The 24,535-nt window shown below is 31.8% G+C and overlaps 2 protein-coding genes across 2 annotated transcripts; both read left to right on the top strand.

Moving 5' to 3' along the window:
* The first annotated feature begins 36 nt into the window (after nt 1–36).
* On the top strand, nt 37–2,749 carry ANN5 (annexin 5). The gene is made up of 6 exons (XM_007045395.3): nt 37–112; nt 1,052–1,197; nt 1,353–1,571; nt 1,962–2,174; nt 2,264–2,353; nt 2,546–2,749. Exons 1-6 carry the CDS (start codon nt 37–39, stop codon nt 2,747–2,749), a joined length of 948 nt encoding a protein of 315 aa, XP_007045457.2.
* A 1,665-nt stretch (nt 2,750–4,414) lies between these two features.
* On the top strand, nt 4,415–6,325 carry LOC18609996 (purple acid phosphatase 17-like). The gene is made up of 7 exons (XM_018115073.2): nt 4,415–4,721; nt 4,827–4,983; nt 5,087–5,194; nt 5,280–5,404; nt 5,473–5,601; nt 5,744–5,811; nt 5,920–6,325. Exons 1-7 carry the CDS (start codon nt 4,509–4,511, stop codon nt 6,131–6,133), a joined length of 1,014 nt encoding a protein of 337 aa, XP_017970562.2. The 5' UTR covers nt 4,415–4,508; the 3' UTR covers nt 6,134–6,325.
* The last annotated feature ends 18,210 nt before the right edge of the window (nt 6,326–24,535 follow it).

A 24,535-nucleotide genomic window follows, 5' to 3' on the forward strand; every position in this document is an offset into this window, starting at 1 on the left:
CGTAAGGGAGAGGGGGAAGAGGAAGAGAGAGGAGGAATGTCGACTGTGAAAATACCTCCGGTGGCACCTTCCGCCCGCGATGATGCCATGCAAATCTACCGTGCCTTCAAAGGTCAATATTATACTCGTTCTTATTCATTTCTCTACAGTCTTTTCTTGCCAACTTACATTAATTTGTAGATTTCATTGCATGAGCTTATGTCCTTAATAATCAATGAATATGTTAAGGACTCATTGTTTGCGTGCAGCAATGAGAAATTGTGCTGCCCAATTGGTGTAGAATATCAGGGAATGTGTTAAAAGAAGCCAAATGCAACTACAAGATCTTCCATATTTCTAGATTTAATTTCCATAGCCTTCTTCGTGAGAAGAGTTTCCATGAAACCAGTAAACTACAAACCGAATTTTCCTTTAATATGTGGTTCTTTTCATGAGGTGGGGAGGAGAAAATTAGATTGAATGGAACAATCATATTTTCCCAGAAAATTGGAATCTTGATGGTCACAACCAAAATGGCTTTACCGTCTTCGAGATTGAAGTTCCATAAGTTTAGGGTGATCTTAATACCTGGCCATTTTTAAACCTTTGGAACATGCATAAGAATTGCTTCGTTTAAAAGCTTGAATCATATATATCACAAACAATAATGTCTAGTCTTAGTTTAATTTCTTCTTTTAGGTAGATTTGTTTGATAATTATTTGCAAATCTGTGTTACGGGCTTCTTCTAATTTTCCTTGTTAATATATAAATACTTTACCCTGATTTACATGTGAAAATCAGGGATATTCTACAACTTAACAACATGTAATGGAAGGAAATGCAATACAACGAAATGGTTTGGGATTATCAAATACAGATTATCTAAGATTAAGTGGAAACATGATGTTTCCAAATGCCATATCCCAACACAAATTAGCAATTGAAATTTTTTTCCAGCCACTAATAGGGGAAATAAAAAGGTACAAGGAGTATTTCATGATGAGCATGGGCTCATAAATTATTGTAAAAGTTTTGGTTGTGATGTACATCCTTGCTTCTGTTACATTTCAGGAATAGGTTGTGATAGTGCAGCAATTATCAATATTCTAGCTCACAGGAATGCTATACAACGCTCTCACATCCAACAAGAATATGAAACCATGTACACTGAGGAACTTAGAAAACGTTTATCGTCAGAGCTGAATGGCCATTTCAAGGTAATTAACATGGGAAATTCTAGTCATTTTTCTGTAAAATTCTGTTAGCAAGAAGTAAAACTGTCAGGAGCCCTCCCTTTCCGGGTTTCATAAATGTGCAATTGACAATGGTTACTGATACCAACTGTGATCAAACTTTTGTCTGCTGGTCTTAGAAAGCAATATTGCTGTGGATGCAAGAGCCAGGGGCACGAGATGCTAACATTGTGAAGAATGCCTTAAAAGGAACTGTAAAAGATCACAAAGCTGTTACCGAAATAATATGTTCTCGTACTTCATCCCAGATTGGACAACTCAAGCGAGCTTATTTTACACATATTGGTACTAATCTTGAAGATGACATTGAATCTGAAGCATCTGGTGATCATAAGAAGGTCCTCTTTCTGTCTTCATTATACAATATGTGATTCCTTTTAGACTCTGCTAGTCATGGTGAAATCACATAAATATTAATTTCATATCAGTCAGCAGTAGCACCAAATCTACTTCATTCTTGGTCCAATGCTGTATGTGATAATTTTTTATGTTTTTCAATAGAGGGTTAAAGCTGAGCAGAGGTGAGGAAGGACTTTCATAACTTGTGCTGTATGACCAAATAGGAAAACAAGAATGAAAACTTTAGGATTTGAGATTAGTTTCTTTCAGCTAGCTAAAATGTTGTCATCTGGCGTTAGCGCCATGTATGTCTATTGCGAATTAACTTTTACCCTTTCTTGATGCTTTTCCATATTGAAACATTCGTTGCTTGATTTGATTTTACACAGTTGTTGCTAGCCTTCATAAGTACATCCCGCTATGAAGGCCCAGAATATGATGAAATTGTGGTAGAGAACGATGCTAAAGCTCTGCATAAAGCTGCAAAGAAATTTGGACTGGAAGAAAAGACTTTCATACAGATTTTCAGTGAAAGAAGCAGGGCACACCTTGCTGCTGTTAGTATCTGCTACCAAAAGATGTACAAAAAACCCTTAGAGAAGGTAATTTTCTGAACTCTACTCTTTAGCATTAAGCTTTGTGTTCCACTACCAACCTTGATGTGATGCTCAATTTATTCAACTTAATGCAGGCAATAAGAGATGAAGCACATAAAAGTTTTGAATATGCCCTTAAAACCATATTAAGATGTGCTGAAAGTACTGCAAAGTTCTATGCTAAGGTGAGGTTCTACATTGCCAACGATGGTTCGTGATATTGAATTTTGATTAAATAATTTTTCATGAAGGTTCAATGAACTTTTAAATTTTCCTCATCAGAGTTCCCCCTTTAGCCCCCTTAAATGGAATAACAGGAACCAGTAACTCTGAATGTCCTTGTGACTCCCATGGTGACATGATTTTTCTAACTACAGGCATTGCGTAAGGCAATGAAAGGTCTAGGAACGGCTGACACTGCACTAATCAGGATTGTTGTTACAAGGGCCGAGATTGACATGCATCATATAAAGGCAGAATACCGTAAAAAGTATGGGAAAACTTTGAATGATGCGGTCCATTCTGAAACATCAGGCCATTACAGAACCTTTCTGCTATCTCTTTTAGGTGCCAATCATTAGGCATAAGGGGAAGGGATACCATCCAGGGTATGGTTTGATGCTAGCTAGAAAGTAGAGATGGACTTTCCCATGATCTGATCCTGTGATCACACCTTGATTTGGGATGAACAGCGTATCTTCTTGTATAGATTGATTGCTAGAAATATAGAACCTTTCTGTATCAATCAATGAAGATTTTCTAGAGTGTATTTTTGTATATTGTTTAAACTCATACTTCGTTATGCCAGTAAACATATTCTTACACTGTTTGAGCAATTATTTATGTGATGTCAGTTTAAAACTATTGCTCCTTCTTTCTTCTTTTCTTGGTTTGGATTGATTGCATTGAATGTCAACTTTAACCATATCTGGCACCAAATCAAATGTAGCTCGTTTAAAGCTAGAGCCCTGTTCAATAACCAATAACCAATGCTTAATCTTCTCCTGAAAGAGTTTATTAAAGCTAATAAAGATGTCTGTTGATTGGTTAACTAGGCTTCAAATCAGGCTTCAATTTAATGGCGTCAGCCAGAATTCCAAGCTCAGCTTGGCCCAATAGATCACCTTGGACCAGGTTTGATATTTAAAGCAAGGCAGGCATGTCTATTAAGCCCAATTCTTGATATATTGTAGTATTTGTTTTTCATACCTTCCCTTCATTTGAAACTGAATATTCATGTTTGATTTGATCGAAAAATTAAGAAAATTATTTTGATATAAATATATATAAATATTAATAATACTGATAAATTATAATTTTTTATGTCAGAAAGTAAAAATTAAAAAATTAATATGGAACATATTAAAAGACGAGTTCTAAGTTTTGAGAAAGAAAAGTGGACATAATTTTGGAATTGTCAAAAGAGAAAAGACAGACATTCAATCTGTAACGGAAGGCATATAAATTTATTAACTTGGGTTTTTAGCACTACTCTTTGTAGTTGTATAAAAAAAACAATCTTAATTTTTAGTAATTATTTTTTACTTTTTTTTATCTGAATTATACATTATTAAAAGTTGTTATAAAACTTTTTTATGAAAAGATTCTTCTAAATTAAAATTAAATAATGAATACCAAAATCATATATGATAAAAAAAGCGAAATGATTAAAATATAAAATCAATTTGAAGATAACTATTTTTTCACACACAAATAATAAATTAAATATCATATAGTTAAATTTCTAATTTCCAAAAATATTAGCTAGATTATTAAGTGCAATTTGGAGCCTCTAAAAGTAAATGGTAAAAAGTTTATGGATATATGCATGTGCTTGTAAAATGCTTTGAATTTCTTTTTATTGGTAGAAAGAGGATTCATATTCAATGTTTTGAGTAAGAATTCATACGCATTTATTATGGAATATTAAAATGCTTTAAATCTTTTGAGGAATATAAAACAGTTTTCTAGATTTAGATAAGAACATAGCAAGGTGGAAGAAATGAAATGTAGGTGAGGGATCACGCAGCAACATCTGAGCAAGTGTCTTCCACAGCTTTTGCAAAAGAGGCTACCACCATTTTGCTTTCCTGTAATAGTCAAGTATCCTTGAAACATGGTCGGCCAGTTAGAACATTTTCAAGATTACTCTATATAAATGGCATCAAATTAGGCTTCCCAATAGCATTTCATTAATCAGAAAGCATCTATTCATCTAGATTCTTTTCTTTTCTCTTTTTTTTTTTTTTATCTCACTTTGATCGATAGATTCTTCCCTTCTGTCTACTTAATTACCTCCTGAAGCCTTGTCCTATTCCCCCATTTCCTCTGGAAAAAGCCATGGTGACAATGGCATCCATGGCTTCCCATTTCAGAACAAGAGCTATGGACCTACGTTGTTTAGCGATTGTGTTTTGTGCAGTCTTGGTTCCAAGTTTTGCGGAGCTTCAAAGGTTTGAACACCCCATAAAAAGTGATGGGTCGCTTAGCTTTTTGGTTGTTGGAGACTGGGGCAGGAAAGGGCTTTACAATCAATCAGAAGTTGCTTTTCAGGTCCAACTTCTTCATTATTTCCATTTGCCTAGTAATATTGATAATTTTTCAATTTAGTTCTTGAAAAATTTATGCAAACTTTCATGATAAGTGCATGGATTACAGATGGGAAGGATTGGAGAAAGACTAGATATAGACTTTGTCATCTCAACGGGTGACAATTTCTATGATAATGGGTTAAAAGGTGTATATGATCCAGCATTTAGAGAATCCTTCACAAAAGTTTACACCGCCAAAAGCTTGCAAAAGCAATGGTATAGTGGTAAGTCTTCATTGTCATATCATCTCTCCAATGAGTTGCATTCCCTTTCCTACAATTTTTTTCCTCTAAAAAGGCTTAAAGGGTAATCCTTTTACTTCTGTAGTTTTGGGAAATCACGATTATAGAGGTGATGCAGTGGCACAGCTGAGCCCTATTCTACGAAAGATTGATAAACGATGGCTTTGTCTAAGATCCTTCATCCTTGACACAGGTAAATTAATCTCTATTTGGTCGACATTAATTATAATATCAACCAGCATAGCATGATATTTTCTCTTCTTAATTTGTTTGTCTAGAAATAGTAGAATTCATCTTTGTTGACACCACTCCATTCGTGGATAGCTACTTCGTAGAGCCAGACCATGTTTATGATTGGAGAGGGGTAGAACCTCGAAGAACTTACGTTTCTCATCTTCTCGAGGTGAGTAGCAGAGTCTTTTTTGGCTTGAAAACATGTGAATGAGAAATTAACGATCACAATTTGATTAGGATGTGGAATTAGCATTGAGAAAGTCAACTGCAAAGTGGAAAATTGTTGTCGGTCACCATGCAATTAGAAGTGTTGGGCATCATGGCGACACTCCCGAGCTTATAAAGTATCTACTTCCAATACTTAAGGTAATCTGATTGTTAAACAAATATTTTTAAAGTGTTATTCCGTTTACGCTGAGAATGTAGTCTGCAAATAATCCGACCACTCACAATGACAAGCATAGCATCAAATCTTTAGCAATATCTTTTATTTCATGGAATATTTCAGGCCAACAATGTTGATCTTTACATAAATGGGCATGACCACTGTTTGGAACACATTACAAGCCTTGATAGGTGAACTTTTGCTACAAACATTTTGTAACAAATATGTTTTTTGGTTTGGTTGAGATTGATTTGTTTGATTTTCGCTGGAAGTCAACCATGTGTTTGAAATGGACGCAGTTCGATTCAGTATTTAACAAGTGGAGGAGGCTCAAAAGCTTGGAGGGGTGACATTGAACACCGTGATAATGATGCTTTAAAGTTCGTCTATGACGGCCAAGGTTTCATGTCTATGAAGATGACTCAAACAAGTGCTGCGTTTGCCTTCTATGACGTTGTTGGCAAGGTTTTGCACAAATGGAAGATTCCTAAACAGCTGCATTCTGCAGTATGAGCTTCCATAAAAAAGCAGAAAAAAAAAAAACCCCAAAACATTGCTTAGTCTGTAAATTATCCTATAGTAGTGATGGAGTCTTGGAGATTTGTAGATATGTCCAATTTTGTCTCCAATTTCTCTTATATCCATAGAGCTTCACAAGGCCTAGGTGCCCAAAGTCATTCTCCAATTTTTATTTGAATAGGAAAAGCAAAGTCTGAATTCTTTTTGTATCTTGCATTAGCTATTGCGATTGTGCCTAACTCATCGACAAATTATCTATGTGATGGAAGATTAACAACTTGGAATGACTTATACAAAATGCAGATTTTCTCTTAAGATTCCAAATCAAAGTCAGTAATCCCAAATATGTGCAATGCTTCTCCTAAATTCTTGGACCGTATGTCACATTTTTTTCTTATTCTTATAAAAGAAAATATTATCAACATGATATTTATTCAAACATTTTATATTTCTTAACCCTTTGTAAAAGGTTGGATGAATAATAACTAGTTGTATTAGTTTCATGAATCTAGAAGTTACTTATGTAAACACCCCTTTTTAATAATATAAAAATAATAATAATAAATAAATAAATCAAAATTTCAAAAAAAAAAAAAAAAGCTAGAAGCACGCTTAGCCTCCGTTGTCAACAAAATACAGAGCATTCAATGCTCCTCTGGTAGCCGAGATTTGATTTCATTTCCGGGTGGATTTTCTTTGACTTGAAGGTTACCCATCCGGAATTAATGTTGCCAAGATCATGATTGTCCAAAGATTTGGACAACTGGATTCTATAAGAACCCTGAAAAATCTGAGGCGGAGGGGGGCAGATTTTGAAAAAATAAGAGAAAACGATTCAAAAAAAATCTTCCAGAAACAAAAGAAAAAAAATCCTAAACATCTAGCAGTCAAGAACCACAATCCACAATCCACAAATCAGAAAAAAAAATAAAAAAATTGCAAGAAAAAGAAACGAAAATTGGAGAGAGCCAAGGAGTGTGGAGCCGCCGGTTAGAGGGGAGAAAGGGGGTCAATCGTCCGCGACGTAGAGAGAGAGAGAGAGTCGCAGGACGGAGAAGGGGCCTTGGAGATCCGTGCTAGATCTACCGGTCGAAAGGAAAGAAGGTTTCAAGGGAGAGAGAGGGGCTGAAATTTCGTCGGTCGACGGTAAGGGAAACGGTGGAAGCAACTACGATGGAGTGAGAGAAGGAGGGGGGCTGAGGTTTAGGCTAGAGAGAAGGGAGAGCATTTGGGTTTAGAGAGAGAAAATGGAAGGGAAGAAATAAGGAGGAAAGAAAAAAAAAAGCTTTTATACCAGATAGAAGAGCAAAACGACACCGTTTTAGTGGAGTGGGGGAGTTGAAAGGGTCAAGGCCTAAACGGCACTGTTTCGAGTGGCCCTACAAACACCAAACAGTGCGTTTCGGCCTTGGTATCGTGGGCTTAGGGAGCAGATTTGGTGTTGCCGTCTTGGGTTTCCTACGAGCTTGTGGGCTGGCCCAATCTCAGCCCGGTAAGGTATAACTATTCTCTTTTGTTTGGGTTTAGTTTAGTTTAGTTGATATTGGACTTAGCCTATCTTGCTTAATTAACATATATTTATTTTTATTAGAGAATCAAAACAAACCAAAAATCAATAAATAATAATAATAATAATAACACCAAAACAAAGTAAAAATGCATAATTATAAAGAACATAAATTTAGATAAATAAATAATAAAAAAAATTTTTAGGAAGGAAAGTTTAGTTTATTTTTTGTAAAAATATATATAATAATAATGTATTTAGATAAATGACAGTAATAATAATAAAAAAATATATATTTTGGACCGAAATTCATAGTTAGGACAGATTCTAAGTTTGGTTAAAAAAATCAATCGATGAATAGATAAATAAAAATAAAAATAAAATAAAAGAATAAAACCAAGTAAAGAATTATTAAGTATAAAATGTAATATTTGATTTGGAATCAATACCGATGATGGGATGTCCATTCGAAGTGCGAGAAGTTGTAATTTCAAGCAAACTTTCCTAAGTTAGGGGTTTCGATTAAGACTCCACCAGTACGATGGGAGGGTCCTAATTCGGAATTCCAATGTTCCTAATTGTAAATGAAATAAAAACTATATAGTTAACCACCAATTAATCAAAATATGTAAAACAAAATAAAATAGAAATCAATGATAACAATAAATTTGTTAATCATAACAATAAAAATGGAAAACACATATGCATGAATAATAATAACTACGGATAATAAAAAAAATACTCGGTCTAAAAACGTGGTTTTGAAAATTTTCATATAGTAAAATAAATAAGTACTTATATAGCAAAATACATAACGAAATAAAAATGGAATAATAAATAAATATAAAATATTTATTCATGATAAAAAAATGCGCACAAAGAAAAGTAGTAAATTTCTTGAAAGAAACGAACATTGCATTCATGAATGCATCACGTAGCATTCTTGTATTGTTAAATATCATGGCATATAAAAATATTCCATAAACGAGTATGAGCCCAATGATGGGACTTTCCAAGGAAGCTTGCGAAGGCGAGTTTCTTCGAAAAACTCCCTAGGTGAAAATATATTTTCGAGTCCCACCAGTATGATGGGAGGGCTTAGAGAAATATCTTTAATAAAAAACTTTTGCTCGTATTAGGATTTGTATTCATGAAAATATTATTTTTACTCGTAAACGACTATCCCGATGATGAGATTTACCTAGTAAACTTGCGAATGTGAGTTACTCAGGTATTTTTCCAAGTGAGAGAATACTCCCGGATCCCACCAGTATGATGGACGGATTCGGAAAGTACGTTTAATAAAAGGTTTTCATTTAATATCATCTCGATTTTATGCCATGCATTTCACAATCGCATCACGTGCACGTCAAATTCTTAAAACAAATGAAACATTTTAACTTGATCAAAGATGAATTAAATAAATCAAATTAAGGAAGCATAAAAATAAAATTAATGCATTAGGATAATATATGATTAAGTGGTACCGTTCGTGGAACGGGCGTCACAGGGGTGCTAATCCTTCCTTGTGCGTAACCGCACTCCCGAACCTATCTCTGAAAAATATAGTCCAGTTCTCGTTCTGTCAACAGACTTAAAATTGATTTAGGACTTTGTTGATATGAATCGGGTTAATAGGTGGCCAATCACACCTAAATAAAAAAAAAGATTGGTGGCGACTCCTAAATAATTTATTTTCGCCCACGTCTAGCGGATGGGTTTCAGGACCCGACACGTTATGACAACTTACATAAAGTATATTAATCAGTAGTATTTACAAATTATTAAAGAGTCTTCACATATATAAAATTATTTATACCTAATATATATGTCCATTTTCTCTTCATGAACAGCCCATATTTTATTTTTCTGAGTACTAGTTATTTGAGGTGCATCTAACCACTAGTGGGGTTTGAAATGCTATAGAAAGCTCCCCTACAGTATTTTTCAGACTCTACTGTTCGTGTCACATTGCTTGCCCACTAGCGTGAATGGTTGGTATCATGACACGAGTTTGAAACATGACACAATTGGGACTAAATCTCAAAGTAATACGAAGTCTTTCTATCTTTCATTCATATATAAATCTTCAAATGAAGTCATATTGACAATTTCATACTTACATTCTTGCCTATGTAACTATTACAATCCAACTAAAGTCTCCAAGATGAAAATTAATTAAACAACTAGAAACTAAAATATCAATTACATACAATAAAGTCTCAATATAGCTAACAATGTCTTAACACTTAAATGGACTGCTCAAACTGTTTTTTTGGCTCTCATAATTCTTAAGCTCTCATATCTAGTTATCTGCGAAGTTGTAAGTAGAGGAATGAGCAAACCATGGCTCAGCAAGTATAGCCACACACACCCTACCAAATCAAGCATCGTTTTCAATATATCATATATACCATTCAAGAGCATTTCACTAAATCATGCTTTCAAAATAGTCAAATTCATCATATTCAAAGCAAATAATTTCATAAGTTCATAGCGTCTGAACATTGGATTCATTGGTTGGTACATGATCCCTCTATTTAAAAAGCAGGGTTCGAATCTCTCTTCTCCCAATTAAAAAAAATGATAAGTTCATAAATCATTGATTATCAAATATAATTCTTGAAATATCATTCAAGCAAATCATAGATTCAATCTTTCAAACTCATAATATTTCATCATCTTTAGCTACTGTCATAACGTGCCAAGTCCGAGAACCTAACCGCTAAACATGGAGTGATTTGAGGGAGTCGCCACCAATCTTTTTTTTTACCTAGGTGTGATTGGCCACCTAATAAATTTATTTTATTCGACGAAATCCTAAATTAACTTAGGAATCATTGAAAGGATGATAAATCGGCCTGCGTATCTTTAGAGTTGGGTTCGGGAGTACAATTATGCACAAGGAAGGGTTAGCATCCCCGTGACGCCCGTTCCACAAACGGTACCATTTAATCGTATATTATCCTAACCCATTAATTTTATTCTTATGTTTCCTTAATTATTATTTATTTAATTTGTCTTTTATTCTATCAAGTCAAATTATTTTACGGGTTTGGCGCACACATGATGCAATCGTGAAATGCATGGCATAAAATCAAGATAATGTCAAACAAAAATCTCTTATTGAACGTACTTTCCGAATCTGCCCATCATACTGGTGGGATCTGGGAGTATTCTCTCACCTAGAGAAATACCTTAAAAACTCGCTTTCTCAAACTTACAAGGTAAATCCCATCATCGGGATAGTCGTTTGCGAATAAAAAAAATAGTATTTTCATGTATGCAAATCTTAATGTGGGCAAAAGCTTTTTATCAAAAATATCTCTCTGAATCCTCCCATCGTACTGGTGGGATCCGAGGATACCTTTTAACCTAGGGAATTTACCGGAAAAACTCACCTTTGCAAGCTTTCTCAGAAAGTCCCATCATCGGGGCTATGCTCGTATATAAAATATGTCTATATGTCATGACATGTAACAATGCAACAATGATACGCGATGTACTCATAATTTCAATATTCGTTTCTTATTTACTACTTTTCTTTGAGCTTGTTTATTATGAACAAATATTTTACATTTATTTATTGTTTTTATATAATCATTTCTATTTCGTCATATACTTTATTTATTTTATCTTTAAACAGTGAATTTTTATTGTATGTAGTTATTATTATTTATGCACATGTATTTTATCTATTTTTTTATTATTATGACTGACAAATTTATTGTTATCATTGATTTCTTATTCCTTTATATATATTTTTTGATCAATTGGTGATTAAGTATAGTTTTTATTTCATTTAAAATTAGAAACATTGGAATTCCAAATTAAAACCCTCCCATCATACTAGTGGAATCTTAATCGAAACCCCTAACCTAGGGAAGTTTACTAGGAATTTCGACTTCTCGAGCTCCGAATGGACATCCCATCGTCGACATTAAATTTAAACAATTACTTTATCTATATTAAATAATTAATTATTTTATTCTATCTCTTTCAATTAACTTGTCCTTTACCAATTTTATTTCTTCACATTTTATTTATATATATGTTTTATATGTTTAGTTTTAGCAACTAAGTGTATTTTTTATTTCTCTATATATATATATATTTTGACCTACTTTTATAACTAAATAACTACTTCTACCTAATTTTATTATTTCTTATCATATACTTAAATATATATATATATATATATATATATATATTCCTATATTTTTTACCTTCTTCCATTCTTTTTGTATATAAAGTTGTAATTTTATTTTCCTAAAAATAACTAAAATAAATAAATAAATAAAACAAAATTTAAAAAAAATTCAAAACAAACATCAAAGATTCAAACCCAATAGCTTTAGAGCCCAGAATATACCAAGGTTCGGGCTTAGACTAGCCAAAAACTGGACCTCGCGTAGGCCCACAACAGCTCTAGAAGCCCACTTCTTCTCCAGTCAAGGCGCATAATTCAGGCTCCAACTTTTCCTCCCAAAACGACGCCGTTTTAATGACCACTCTTCTTGCCCCAAAACGACACCGTTTTAGTTTACCTACCCTAGTATATAACCTTCTTTTCTTTTTTTCTCTCTTCACTTTCCCCTATTACTTTCTCTCTCTATCCGTCGAATCTCTCCCTTCTCTTTCTAAAAATCCAACTTTTTTCTCCCCAAATCTTTCAACTCCTCTCATCGGCCTTCCTCTCCTTGCTCTCCCTTCAACAACGTCAGACCTCTCCCACTCTTCATCGATCGGCTACTCAACCCCCTCAAGGCCACCGATCAGGTCTCCCTTTTTCCCTTTCCACGCCGGTCACTCAACCCTCAAGACCCATTAAAAAAAACACAAATATCCCATTTTTTGTATATTTTTTTGTATTCTTTTTTTTATTGTTGTTGATTGTGGTTAGGGTAGACTGCTGGTAGTTTTAGGATTGTTTTTTTTTTGCTGATTTGTGGTTTTGGTTGTTTGAATCTTGGTTTTTTTTTTTTAACAGATTTTTTTTTGAATCTCGATTTTCTTTTAAAAAAAAACCCCATCGCTCTAGAGTTTTTTAGGGTTCTTATAGAACCCAATTGTCCAAATTTTTGGACAATCAGATAGGGCAATCGTGTTTTTCAGCATGAATCTTCGATGGGTGCCTTCAAGTCAAAAACAAATCTGCCGAAAATGATCTTCAAATCTCAACCGTCGGAGGAGCATTTAATGCTCTGTATGTTGTTGACAATGGAGGCCAAACGTGTTTCAGCCTCTTCCTATTTTCTTTACTTTTATTTTTATTTTATTTACTTTTATTTTTATTTTATTTACTTTTATTTTTATTTTTATTATTTTTTTAGTTGATTTTGAATGGGTGTCTACAACTACAGTCACTGTTATATCTCGTAATAAAGATTGTATCGACAAATCATTCTCATGATCATTACTAACTATTATCTTCTTAGTAGGGCTATATATTAACTATTATATCCCATTAGTAGGACCGTGTGCTAACTTTTTCTTGAAAATTGATAATATGCCTTTGTCAAGCTAAAAGGAATATAAATATGATAAGGATTGTATCAACAAATCATTTTCATGATCATTACTAAATATTATTATGTTAGTAGGGCTATATGCTAGTTATTATATCCCAATAGTAGGACCATGTGCTAACTTTTTCTTGAAAATGGATAATATGCTTTTATTAAGCTAAAAGGAATATAAATATGACAAAGATTGTATCGACAAATTATTCTCTTGATCATTACTAAATGTTATCCCGTTAGTAGAGTTATATGCTAACTATTATATCCCATTAGCAAGACAATGTGCTTACTTTTCTTGAAAATTGATAATATGCTTTTATTAAGCTAAAAGAAGTGTAAATATTCCACCATCAATTTGATGGAACACAAGAAACTAGACAATATACAAATAGATGTCCAGGTTTATCCCATTAAACCAAAATGACAACATACACAGGGGCCCAAAGACAATATAGAAAAAACTTTACAAACTCCCTATTGAATATCAAACCAGAAAATGAAAACATATAGCAAAACTAAGTGAAAGCATATGGATAAGAAATCAGCCAACTTTCACAGTAATCCTTGTAAGAAATTCTAGCAGCTAAATATCGTAAAGAAGTCAGTAATAATCAGCAGTACCTTTATGAGTCATCTAATCTTTCTAGAATACATAATCACCGTATCACCAAAAAACAATAAGCAAATCAGAATTAAGAAACCTCATACATTATGAAACATCAACGAATCATCATCTCGGCATACGCCAGCTTTGGTAAGATTGTTCGAAATATCATTTGCCAGTCTTAAAATGAATCTATTTCCAAATCTTTTAAAGTTTTCTTCAAATGTATAATTTGAAGTACTTGTTTCCTCAATCTCAAAGGAGTAGCAGACGGACAATTAGACCACTTAACTACCGTTACTGAATCACTTTCAATGAGCAAAGCATAAGAACATACCCACATAGATGCTATAAAAATCAATAAAGCTTTCTTAATGGCAGATAACTCTGCCTGATTCGCATCCCCCACATGGCCACATGAATACTCTTAGAAAAAGTGACCAAGATTCTACCTTGATCATCCCTAAGAACTCCTCCAATACCAGACTCCCTTGGATTACCTCTCGCAACCCCATCAATATTAAATTTCAATTGATCGGACTTAGGTTGGTTCCACTCAACCATCTTCTTAGACTTTTTGGCCGTGTGCTAACTATTATATCCTGTTAAGGTCGTAAAACTAATTCTGGTGTCGATTATCCCACATTCCAAAGGTCATTTCGTAACTCTTAAAATATTCTTTAAAGATGATCAAAGATTTCATTTCATTCTCAAATAGATACTCATTATATAAATAAACCAAAACTATTTTCAAAAAAAATATAAATAAACCAAAACATTAATAAATTAATGTTTATCATATGAAGAAACCAAATCATTCGTAAATCAATTTCTGTCACATGAATAAATCAAAGCATTCATAAATCAATGTTTATCATATGAATAAACCCAAAACAAAAAATAATAATATGCATGATGTTGAAATGCTAAGACCGGAGGATTCAAAATGGGAAACTAAGAAAACTAATGAGTGAAGACGAGGAGTTGGTGAAGCATTGATGAATCTTCATTAAAGCAGAGCCATTTACAATAAGCCTATTTATAGTAGTTTGTAAGAGTAAAGTGGACTAACCATCAACTAATTAACTAACTAATTGCAAAGCTAACTAATTATTGCAACTGCAATAGTAAACAGTAACAAAGTAAAAGTAAAAAAGCAAAGAAATAAGCTATACAAATAAATAACAAAACTGTCACGTGACATATATGTGATTATTTCTTTCTATTTCTTCAATTAGCTTCAACCTTCATTATATGCTTCAATCAGCTTCAGCCTTCAATTTATTTTATTTTTATTTAACATTGGGTCAAGTTGGATGTAAATTTAATTGAATTGGGCCCTTTTAAGATTAAAATCTAAAGATATCTTAAGTCCAATTCCACATTGAGCCTTGGGTCTTTTAAAGTCCAAATTGTACTAGACTTTTTTCAGAATAATAATCTATAACATACTTAAAAGGAAGCCCCAAAGAGGCTTTATCCTCTAATCCCTTGGAGGGTATAGAAAAAAAAAGAAAAAAAAAAGAGAGGTAGAAAGAGAAAGAAAAAAACAGATAGAAAGAGGTCCGTGTGCAACGCACGAGCCATTGTCTAGTAATAATAATAATAAAGAGGGAAGCCGACTATTGTAGTTAGTTTTTCCCTTTTCCTACAATCCCCTTTTCAGCAAACACCTTTCTCCCTATTGTCTAAAAAAATGGACAATCTTGCAATAAAGAAAACACGGAATGGGTATGGGCATTAAATACCCTTTAAGGTAGGGGGATTTAGTGATTGGGAATTCACCCCTGACCACCTCAAATGCCAAAATATCGGAGATCTGGACTATCTCTTCTAGTATAAAAAACTGGTGAAGAAAAAAAAAAGGGAGGGGGGGCGCTTCTTCTATAAAAAACTAAAATAAAAAAAAGAAGAAATTTTTGAAAATCCTAGAAAATTACCTTTTCCATACAGAATCCTAGATATGAAAAAACAAAAAATAGAAAAAGAATAAAAAACTACTACAAGGATGTGTTGGTGCTTTCTTTCAACCAACTCATTTTGCTCAGATGTTTCATTGCAGGATAAATGATGGATGATTCTTGTTTTTGCATAAAAGTCACTCAATTTAAATTCAAGTCCATTGTTTGATCTTAATTAGAACCTTAATTGATGTTTGAAATTGATTTTGAGCCAATTTTTGAAAAGATGAAAAAATACTTGACACATTTGATTTATATCTTATCAGAAATATTTATGTAAAACAAGAAAAATCATCAACAATAGTCAAAAAATATCTATGACTAGACAATATAGGGACTGCATAAGACCCCCAAATATCAACATGAATAAGATCAAAAGAATTTCTTAAGCTTTGAACATGAACAGGAAATGGTAATTTTCTTTACTTTGCTAAAGGACACACTTCATTTAAGAAGATTGTTTGAACAATGTATGTCTAAAAATTGTCTATACAATACATTTATTCTCTCCAATGGAGCATGACCTAAACGAAAATGCCACAAACCAAAAGACTTTGGAGTTGAAGTACAAACAATATTTTGAAAAGAAATACAACCACTTATGACAGAAACAATTGGAAATTTAATTAGTTTTTCAAGACTGAACTCGGACAGATCCTTTTCATCCCTGTTACTCTACATGAGATACAGGCCTGAGTGCACTTTAGCTACACCTGTCACATATCCAAGAGGTAAGATCATGAACAATGCAAACCTTATCATTGAAGAACGTAGAGTTTATTGTGGAATCAGTGAGTTGAGAAACTGATATTAAATTGAATTTAAAGCTTGGTACATATGGGACATTTTTCAAGGTGAGTTATGAAGTCACTTTGACGGTATCAATGTGTGAAACAAGGGCTTTGGTATTATTTGGAAGGTGAACATAATAGTTGACAACAGGTTTAGCATGAATGAAATTATCTAGAGTACAAGATACATGATCTGCTGCTTTTGTGTCTATCATCCACGAACCTTGCTTAAGCATGAAAAGATTCATATGTTTATATCTAAGTGGAAGATTATTAACAATGTTAAAACAAGTAATACCAGAAACAATACCTACGTACCAAAGATGAGTTTATCAAGGAATGTTTGACCTACTGGGTATGCTGGTTACTTATTTAAGGATTACTGAAGGAATTTTATCACCATTAACATTCAAACCACTCTCACTAATGCATCCTCTCCTTACATTTCCCCCATATTTTTGCACTTGTCAAAAATAAGACATCTTCTGTTGTAGAATTTGGTCCATGGTTAGACAAATCTAGGCAATGGCATGTCAACCTTAAAAAGAACACCGTTTGTTTGGGAACTTCAAGAATGGGAGGAACTTGTGTCTTTGATTTGTAAAATGTGTCCCCACAAATCTAAACCTAACAAGATTGATTGGAAGGAAAACACCAACCACTTATATACTGCAAATTCCTTTTGTCAAACCTTTTACGCATCATTTAAACAACCTCGAGATATTTGGAAGTCATTATGGTCCGAACTAGCACCACCGAAGGTTGAAATTTTTTGTTAGTATGTTATTAAAGTTAAGGTTTTGGTAAAGTTTGAGTTAGTGAAAAGAGGGATCTTGACTGAAAACTCTACTAAATGTGCATTAAGCAACCATGATTTGGAAATTGTCTCACGCTTGTTCTTTTAATGTCCTTGCTCTTGGAAAATTTGGATGGAATGTTGAAATATTTGGAGAGTTAGCTAGGTTGCATCGAGAGATATCTAATCCTTATTTCTAGCTTGGCAACACCTTACAACTCCGCGCCTTCGTGGAACTTGGGAGATGCTTTTCAATTCCATTATTTGGAAACTTTGACTCTATAGGAATAAAATCACCTTCAATGGCAAGTACTTCTACCACTTACAAATCGTAGACGTGGTCAAGGTTCAACTAGCCATTTGGTGCAAAGGTATTGACCTTTTGCTTCTGCTACATTCAGCGATTTCTTTATGAACCCTTCTTTAGTGTCGATGGGTATAGTAAAGACCAAGCCCTATCCTCTGACTCTTTGGTCAAGCCCTCTGAATGGTTCCGTGAAGTTAAATGTCGATGGGTCTGTTGTTGTGAAATTGGGTCCGCTTGCAATGGGAAGGGCCCTTCATGATTGTTGAAGGGTTGTAAAAGGATAGTTTTCTAAATCCATTAGGGTAAAAGGCTCCAACTTCGCCAAATTCATGACCATAAAGGAAGGACTGTTGTTTTTCATCTCTTCATCTAATAGCAGCTTAAAGGTCTAAAATTAAATATTCAAATAAATTTTTTTTATTAAAGTAAAGAAAGATAATGTAAATGAATCAAGAAAAATTTATAAGTGGATATCATAAATTAAAATAAAAAAATTAGTTTTATATATAAAAAAAAATAATAGTTGGAGATTATTAAATACATATTATCCATAATTGATTGAGAATATAAAAAAAGTTGTGAATTAATAGCATTGTAGGAATTGGGAAGTGATAAAAAAAATTAAGATTTATTAAGCACATAATTAAGAAAATGTCATTTTATTAATTATTTTTACTTTTATATATTTTTAATGAGAAATTAGATAAATAATTAAAAATTAATAAAAATGTGAAAGTGAGATAAAATAAATATTTATTAAACATAAAAAATACGTAAATATTTTATTAATTATGTTAATTTTTATATATTTTTAATATAATTAATTATACTATTATAAGATTACGAGACTTATGAAAATTTTATGCCCTCACTTTAGTGGTTTTACCGCAAAAGGTGTCCTTGTCTTCGTCTTAGATCTCACCGCACTCGTTTATCATGAAAAGTGACTTCAAAAACACCATCTTTTAGGCCAATAATAGCAACAGTGTTTCTTGAAGAATGAGGAATATTTCAATCATATAGAAAATTATGAAGACAAAATCTGTAGCTTGTCATTAATTAACCACATTCTAAGAGAGATTAACTCGCTTGCTGATGGGCCGATGAAACCGAAGTCTTGTGCACAAGCGACTTTTCTACTTTTTTTGTAAAGTCTTTAGCAAAGGGTCTCTCTCCTTTTCTCTCGGTCTTGAACCCTCAATCGCCTTTAAAAGAAAAAAGGTGACGAGGTTTTAAATAGAAATTATAAATTCAAGTCACGGTCTTTTCTAGAATAAAAATCTTTAATGAGACATATTTTCATCTTCCGTTTCCAATGGTGACCTTCAGCCTGATTTTATATTTATTTGCTAGGTAATATACAGAATCCCGTAGTCCTTAAATTGCAGGATCAAGGGTTGAACGACCCCCCTGACCTAAGAATCACCCTCCCGGAATGGTGAGCAAAAAATTAACTAGGATCAAGGGTTAGGTTGCACCTTCGGCCTGATTGAAAATTAAAAAAAAAAAAACAAACAATTTATTGGATGCTCCATAAACTCATAAATTCATTCAGAAATGACTGGACGATTAGACAAGTGACAACCTATATTCGATCATATCCATCAATATTCAGCACATGCTCCAAATTTGCACCATATATTTATATATATATATATATATATAATATAGTATTGGATCATGATTGAAGTAGCCCCATATCATTGTTTAAAATAGTCACTTCATACTTTTTTATCTGGATATGATGATTATCTGTTGGAAGTTTGAAGGAGCTTGGACCTCCTCCAGATTTGGATAGAAGCTGAAGAAATGAGAGCTTGACGCAGAAGATACCAAAGAGTTTAATAATTCTCTAATGGAACTGGATAGGATAACACCATACTCTGCTACCTCCTATTATTTTAACAATTTCCAGTAAAAACTTCCATGTGATAATGTCCTTTTCCTTTTGCAACAGTATGAAATCAAACCCCATGTGCACTGCAATAATTTCCATCAAAAGTACATATTGATAAGTAAAAGACGAATCTCAAAAAGGACAGCAGATGAAAAAAAAAAAAAAAAAGATAAAGAACCTACCATTGTTCGGTATATAACCTAAAAGCAAAAAAAAAAAGGGTAGAAAAGCAAGGTATGCTTACATCTTGATGTTGATGGGTAAATTGATCGAACACAAGTCGTCTGCCCCTGTTTTGTACCCCGTTTAGTGCCCCTTTTATAATTTGATGCCACGTGTATTGTAGGTTTTTATTTGTTAACGTCAGCTGTTAGGTCATTTGTGCTGCCGTTAAGTAGTCGAGGTTTATATCAACACTTTACAGCCTCCTCTTTTCCACACTTCCCTCGTCAAATCTTTGATCAAAGTCAAGGAACATTTTCATATAAGTTTTTTTGTCTGTTTGCTTTGCATGTATATTCTGATGATGGTAATAAAAAATTAAACAAGGAGAAGATAACTAAGGAGAAGAAGAAGAAGAAAAAGAGGTAAAATTATTCTAAAGCATGCTCTTTTGATAATCAAATTTCGATAAGCATTAGAATAAGAGAAGATGCAAGTATTTTTATTCATTTAAAAATACTACAGATTAACTCATCAATTAATTTATAAAATTGAGTAAGAATTGAAAACATAATTTTTTGTTATATAATTGAGTCTAAAGATGAATTGTGAGAAAATTCATATTTGTCATTACTTTCGCCCTTTATTGGAAATTTGACTTAATTGCCTCAAGAAATTTTATTAGGTAATGGTGCCTTCTTGTTGAGAAAAAGACAAAAAATAGAAAATAGAAAACTAGTTAATTTTTTGGTTTAGGTATATATATAGTCAAAAGAGTACATTGCAACCTTCGAGAATTACTACTCAAAGCAGTAGGTTTTAGGTCGTATTTTTGCTATACAATTCACTCAAATTCACATTGTATCTCAGAAAGGAATGATGATTATAGCATGGACATTCTACAGATATTCTCTCTTCAAGAGAACAAATTGATGGAAGTGTGCTCCATCACTAGCACTACACAGCTAGACACTGTGACTTTTTTGTCAGCTGGAACCAATTAAATTTGACACATGGAGTAAAGGAATTTTGTCTGCTGCTTTATTTTCTTTTCATAACTTCAGGAATTTTATTTGTCACCAAAACTTTGCGTTTCCCTTGTTTTGGATTAAAGTAAAAAGATAGGAATTGTTGTGACTTGTTTCTGTTTTGATGCAACAGATAACGACTTAGATGGCAACTTTGGGTGGTGGATTAATAATAACCATAAATAATCTGGGGAGCAATTATACACTGCCAAAACAAGAAGATTATTTAATGCTGATTTTTTAGGGAAACATAATTTTTTTTTGAACAAAAGCTACAAGAAGAATGAAATGTTATAAATCCAAATGCTTTTCTAATCTTGCCTATAGATCCTTGTCTGTCTTAGCGATAGCATGTTTCGTACGGGGGATAGTTATTTTTATGTATTATTTCTTCACTCTTTTGGTTGGCAAATGGTCCAAAGAATAGTTATTCTCTTGTAATAATTAATCTTCAAAATCCCTTAAAAACAGAACTTAGCTAATCCCAACTTTCATGGTATTTGCTATTATATGGTTGGGGGAATAGCCTTTAAAATTGATAGGATTAAAATACCTCTTATAAGAATTTAAAATAAGAAAATTTAAAATTTTAATTACAAATTATAAAAAATTAATATTTAAAATTTAAATTTTTAAAAATTATTAATATTTAAATTTTTAAAAATTATTAATATTTAAATATTTTAATCATAATAATGTTTAAATTATAAATAAAATATTAACATTTTAAAAATATTAATGTTTAAATTATTAAATTATTTATATTCTAAATTTTTAATGAAAATAAAGTAAAAATGAAAAATGCAAATAGAGAAAAAATTAAAAATTATACTAATATTTTAATACAACATTATTAATTTTTAAAATTTAATGAAAATAAAAATTAAATGATTAAAAAATAAAAAAATTTATGTACTTTTGTCTTTTGGTATAAATTTTAATACATTATATAAAGGGTATTTTTTTTAAAATATTATTATAATAAAAAGGTTAAGTTTTTAATTATATATTATAAAAAATTAATAGTTTAAATTTAAATATTAATTAAAATTATTAATATTTTTATCATAATAATATTTAAATTATAAATAAAATATTAATATTTAAAAAATAAAAAATAATTATATATTATAATAAAAGATATATTTGTCTTTTTATTACTTATTTTTTTGTTATTTCAAAATTATTTTTACCAATCAAACATTGCAGTAAATTCTCACTTTGTTACATTCTGTCAATCAAACTACATAATAATATTTCTATTATATTCCTATTTTATTTTATTTCCACCGAATATCTATTCTATTATATTTTTATTTTATTCTATGAATCAAACGTGTGCTAAGATCTCAAATTCAACCCCCATAATATATTGATTTGATCCAATTTTATATTAAGTTTGTCTAGTTATGTATTTGTTTACTAATTCGTTTGTTTGATTTATATTATTAAATTTTTATATGAAATGTAATATTCAAAATTTTTAAGGTCAGGGATTTTCTCATTTCAAAGGTTTAATAATGGGATTTTTTTTAACAAAAAGAAAATTCAAAAGCGTTTAATTCTTTTTTAATCCAAATGCACAGTTTTTTTTTAGCTCAATTAACGAAAATAGAACATTCACATTCTTTTGAGAACATATACAAACTAATTGAGTCATATAAATGAAGGTTCTCATTTTCTTTTCAATTTTCTTGTTCTTCAAGTTTTCACAATTTTCAAACCTAACTTCAAAAGAATTATTCTGTTCTGCTCTGAACTGGCTGCGGTATGGTTTTATCATCTTCGGTTTAGCTGAAAATGACAGGGGGCAGTAGGAGCTGCTTGTGATGCACTTTTTGCTGAGTCATGCTCATTGAAACGGGGCTCCTGGAGCAAAGCAATTCAGGAATGTGGGGCTATGCCGAACGTGCAATGGGCTCTGATGATCGGGTTTGGAGTGTCAAAAGATGTCCCACGTTTGGTGGGAATTATGGGCAGTGCAGTGTCCTTGTTGATATGTTTTTCTTCTTTACTGATGTTATTAGAAGTGAACCTGGTTTTGAGAACTCATCAACGGTTGAATTTATGTTTTTAGGACTGGTTGATAGGCTAACTATTCTGTTGATGTCAGGTCTTTCAGGTTAAGGCTAGATCTGATAATTTTAGACAATATACGAGAAGACACGGGTTAAATAAGTTTTGAATTTAGTTTTAATATGTTTCGTATCTAATCGTGTCTAACATGTTAAAATACGAAAATTTTCATATCTTAACGTGTTAGACACGACAAACACGTTTACTTAATCGTGTTATTGTGTTTGAACATGTATACATGACACGTTTATTAACTTATTAAAAATTAATAATTAAATATTATTTTAACTTTATATAAATAATTTTAAATAATTATTTTAATAAGTTTTTTAATTTTATAAAGGTAATAATGTAATTATTACGATTGAAAATTATGAATGATTTTTTATATTATTAGTATTTAAAGGTTATATATTAATGATGTATTTTATCATATTATATGATAATGAATTTTATATATGTTATTTATATTAAATTTTATTATATTTGATGTTATTGTTATTTTTGTTTTGTTATAATTATTTTTATAATTATAGATTTAAAATTTAAATAATAAAATTATATTTAATTGTAAATATTTTTATTTAATTATGTTAAACGTGTTAAATGTGTTATTAATCGTATCGTATCGTATATTGACATATTTAATAAACGTGTTAATCGTGTCATGTCGTGTTATATGTTTATTAAATGTATATGTGTACATATTTTAAATTTAAGACGTAAATATCAAACGTGTCGTGTTCATTTTTAGTCTTGATATATTTCGTGTCTAATAGTATCTTACACATTTACGATACCAAAACACGAATTGTCAGATCTAGTTAAGGCTTCTGTCTTTGTTACGAGTTAGTTTTTGTATGAGTCATGGAAATGATAATATGCTATCAATGGCTTACGGTGCAGCAGAATCTTTTGTAAGCGTATGGTTTCTTGCTCGCATCAGCCTTTTCATGTCATCAAATATCTTCAGGCAAATGAGTTAGTTACCATGACATATTTGGTATTGGATGAATAAATAAATATTTTAAAAAAAAATTAAAATAAATATTTATTTTGATACACACAATTTTAAAATTTTCTTAACCCCATACAAAATTCAATTCTCCCACCATATATATGGTCTGAATATGAGGAAAATGGGGGAAAATGAATCCTACAATTTTTTATATCTACCATTTGGTTATAGCCTACTCATCTATGTCTATTCTATATATTTCCTCTACATGTTAACTTAGCTAGGCATTTACTGGGGCAGATGATAACTAGGGGTGAATTTTTCAACCAAACAATATTGCAGAAAAAAGACAGAGCATTGTGTTCTTCCGTGCAACAAATGCTCTGTTATTCCATCCAATCCAAAAGAAAAAAAAAATACATACTTTTAAGCATAACTTAGTAAAACGTAATTGGTGTAAACATCAATGATCAATCCAATTGGAAGTTGGAAAGAGGGGAAATTCCAATGCTTTCAGATATGAACCAAATTAGCAGTTTTCCATGAAATGTTTAAAGTTTTTCTTCCCTCTTTCTCAAGAGAGAGGCTTTGCTTTGTGGAAAGCCACGTGACGAGTCCCCCACTAGACATTGCCATCATCTCATATACGGTGGGTGAACCTGTTTCATTTTTTATTTCGAAAAACAATTCAAATTGAATATTATAAATAAAAAATATATACATTTAATACTAAATCAAATACTCGAATATTAAAATTTCTTGAAATGATCGATGATGAGATGAGACC

This window comes from Theobroma cacao, chromosome 2 (assembly GCF_053813885.1).
Source record: "Theobroma cacao isolate CCN51 chromosome 2, ASM5381388v1, whole genome shotgun sequence".
Taxonomy (NCBI): Eukaryota; Viridiplantae; Streptophyta; class Magnoliopsida; order Malvales; family Malvaceae; genus Theobroma; species Theobroma cacao.

What these genes read in the sequence shown, in the direction of transcription:
- ANN5 (XM_007045395.3), top strand. Translation starts at nt 37, where the DNA reads ATGTCGACTGTGAAAATACCTCCGGTGGCACCTTCCGCCCGCGATGAT. An exon ending in AGCTGAATGGCCATTTCAAG is followed by an intron (nt 1,198 to 1,352) that starts GTAATTAACATG and finishes TGCTGGTCTTAG; the next exon opens with AAAGCAATATTGCTGTGGAT. An exon ending in ACAAAAAACCCTTAGAGAAG is followed by an intron (nt 2,175 to 2,263) that starts GTAATTTTCTGA and finishes AACTTAATGCAG; the next exon opens with GCAATAAGAGATGAAGCACA.
- LOC18609996 (XM_018115073.2), top strand. Translation starts at nt 4,509, where the DNA reads ATGGTGACAATGGCATCCATGGCTTCCCATTTCAGAACAAGAGCTATG. An exon ending in ATCCTTCATCCTTGACACAG is followed by an intron (nt 5,195 to 5,279) that starts GTAAATTAATCT and finishes TTGTTTGTCTAG; the next exon opens with AAATAGTAGAATTCATCTTT. An exon ending in ACGTTTCTCATCTTCTCGAG is followed by an intron (nt 5,405 to 5,472) that starts GTGAGTAGCAGA and finishes CAATTTGATTAG; the next exon opens with GATGTGGAATTAGCATTGAG.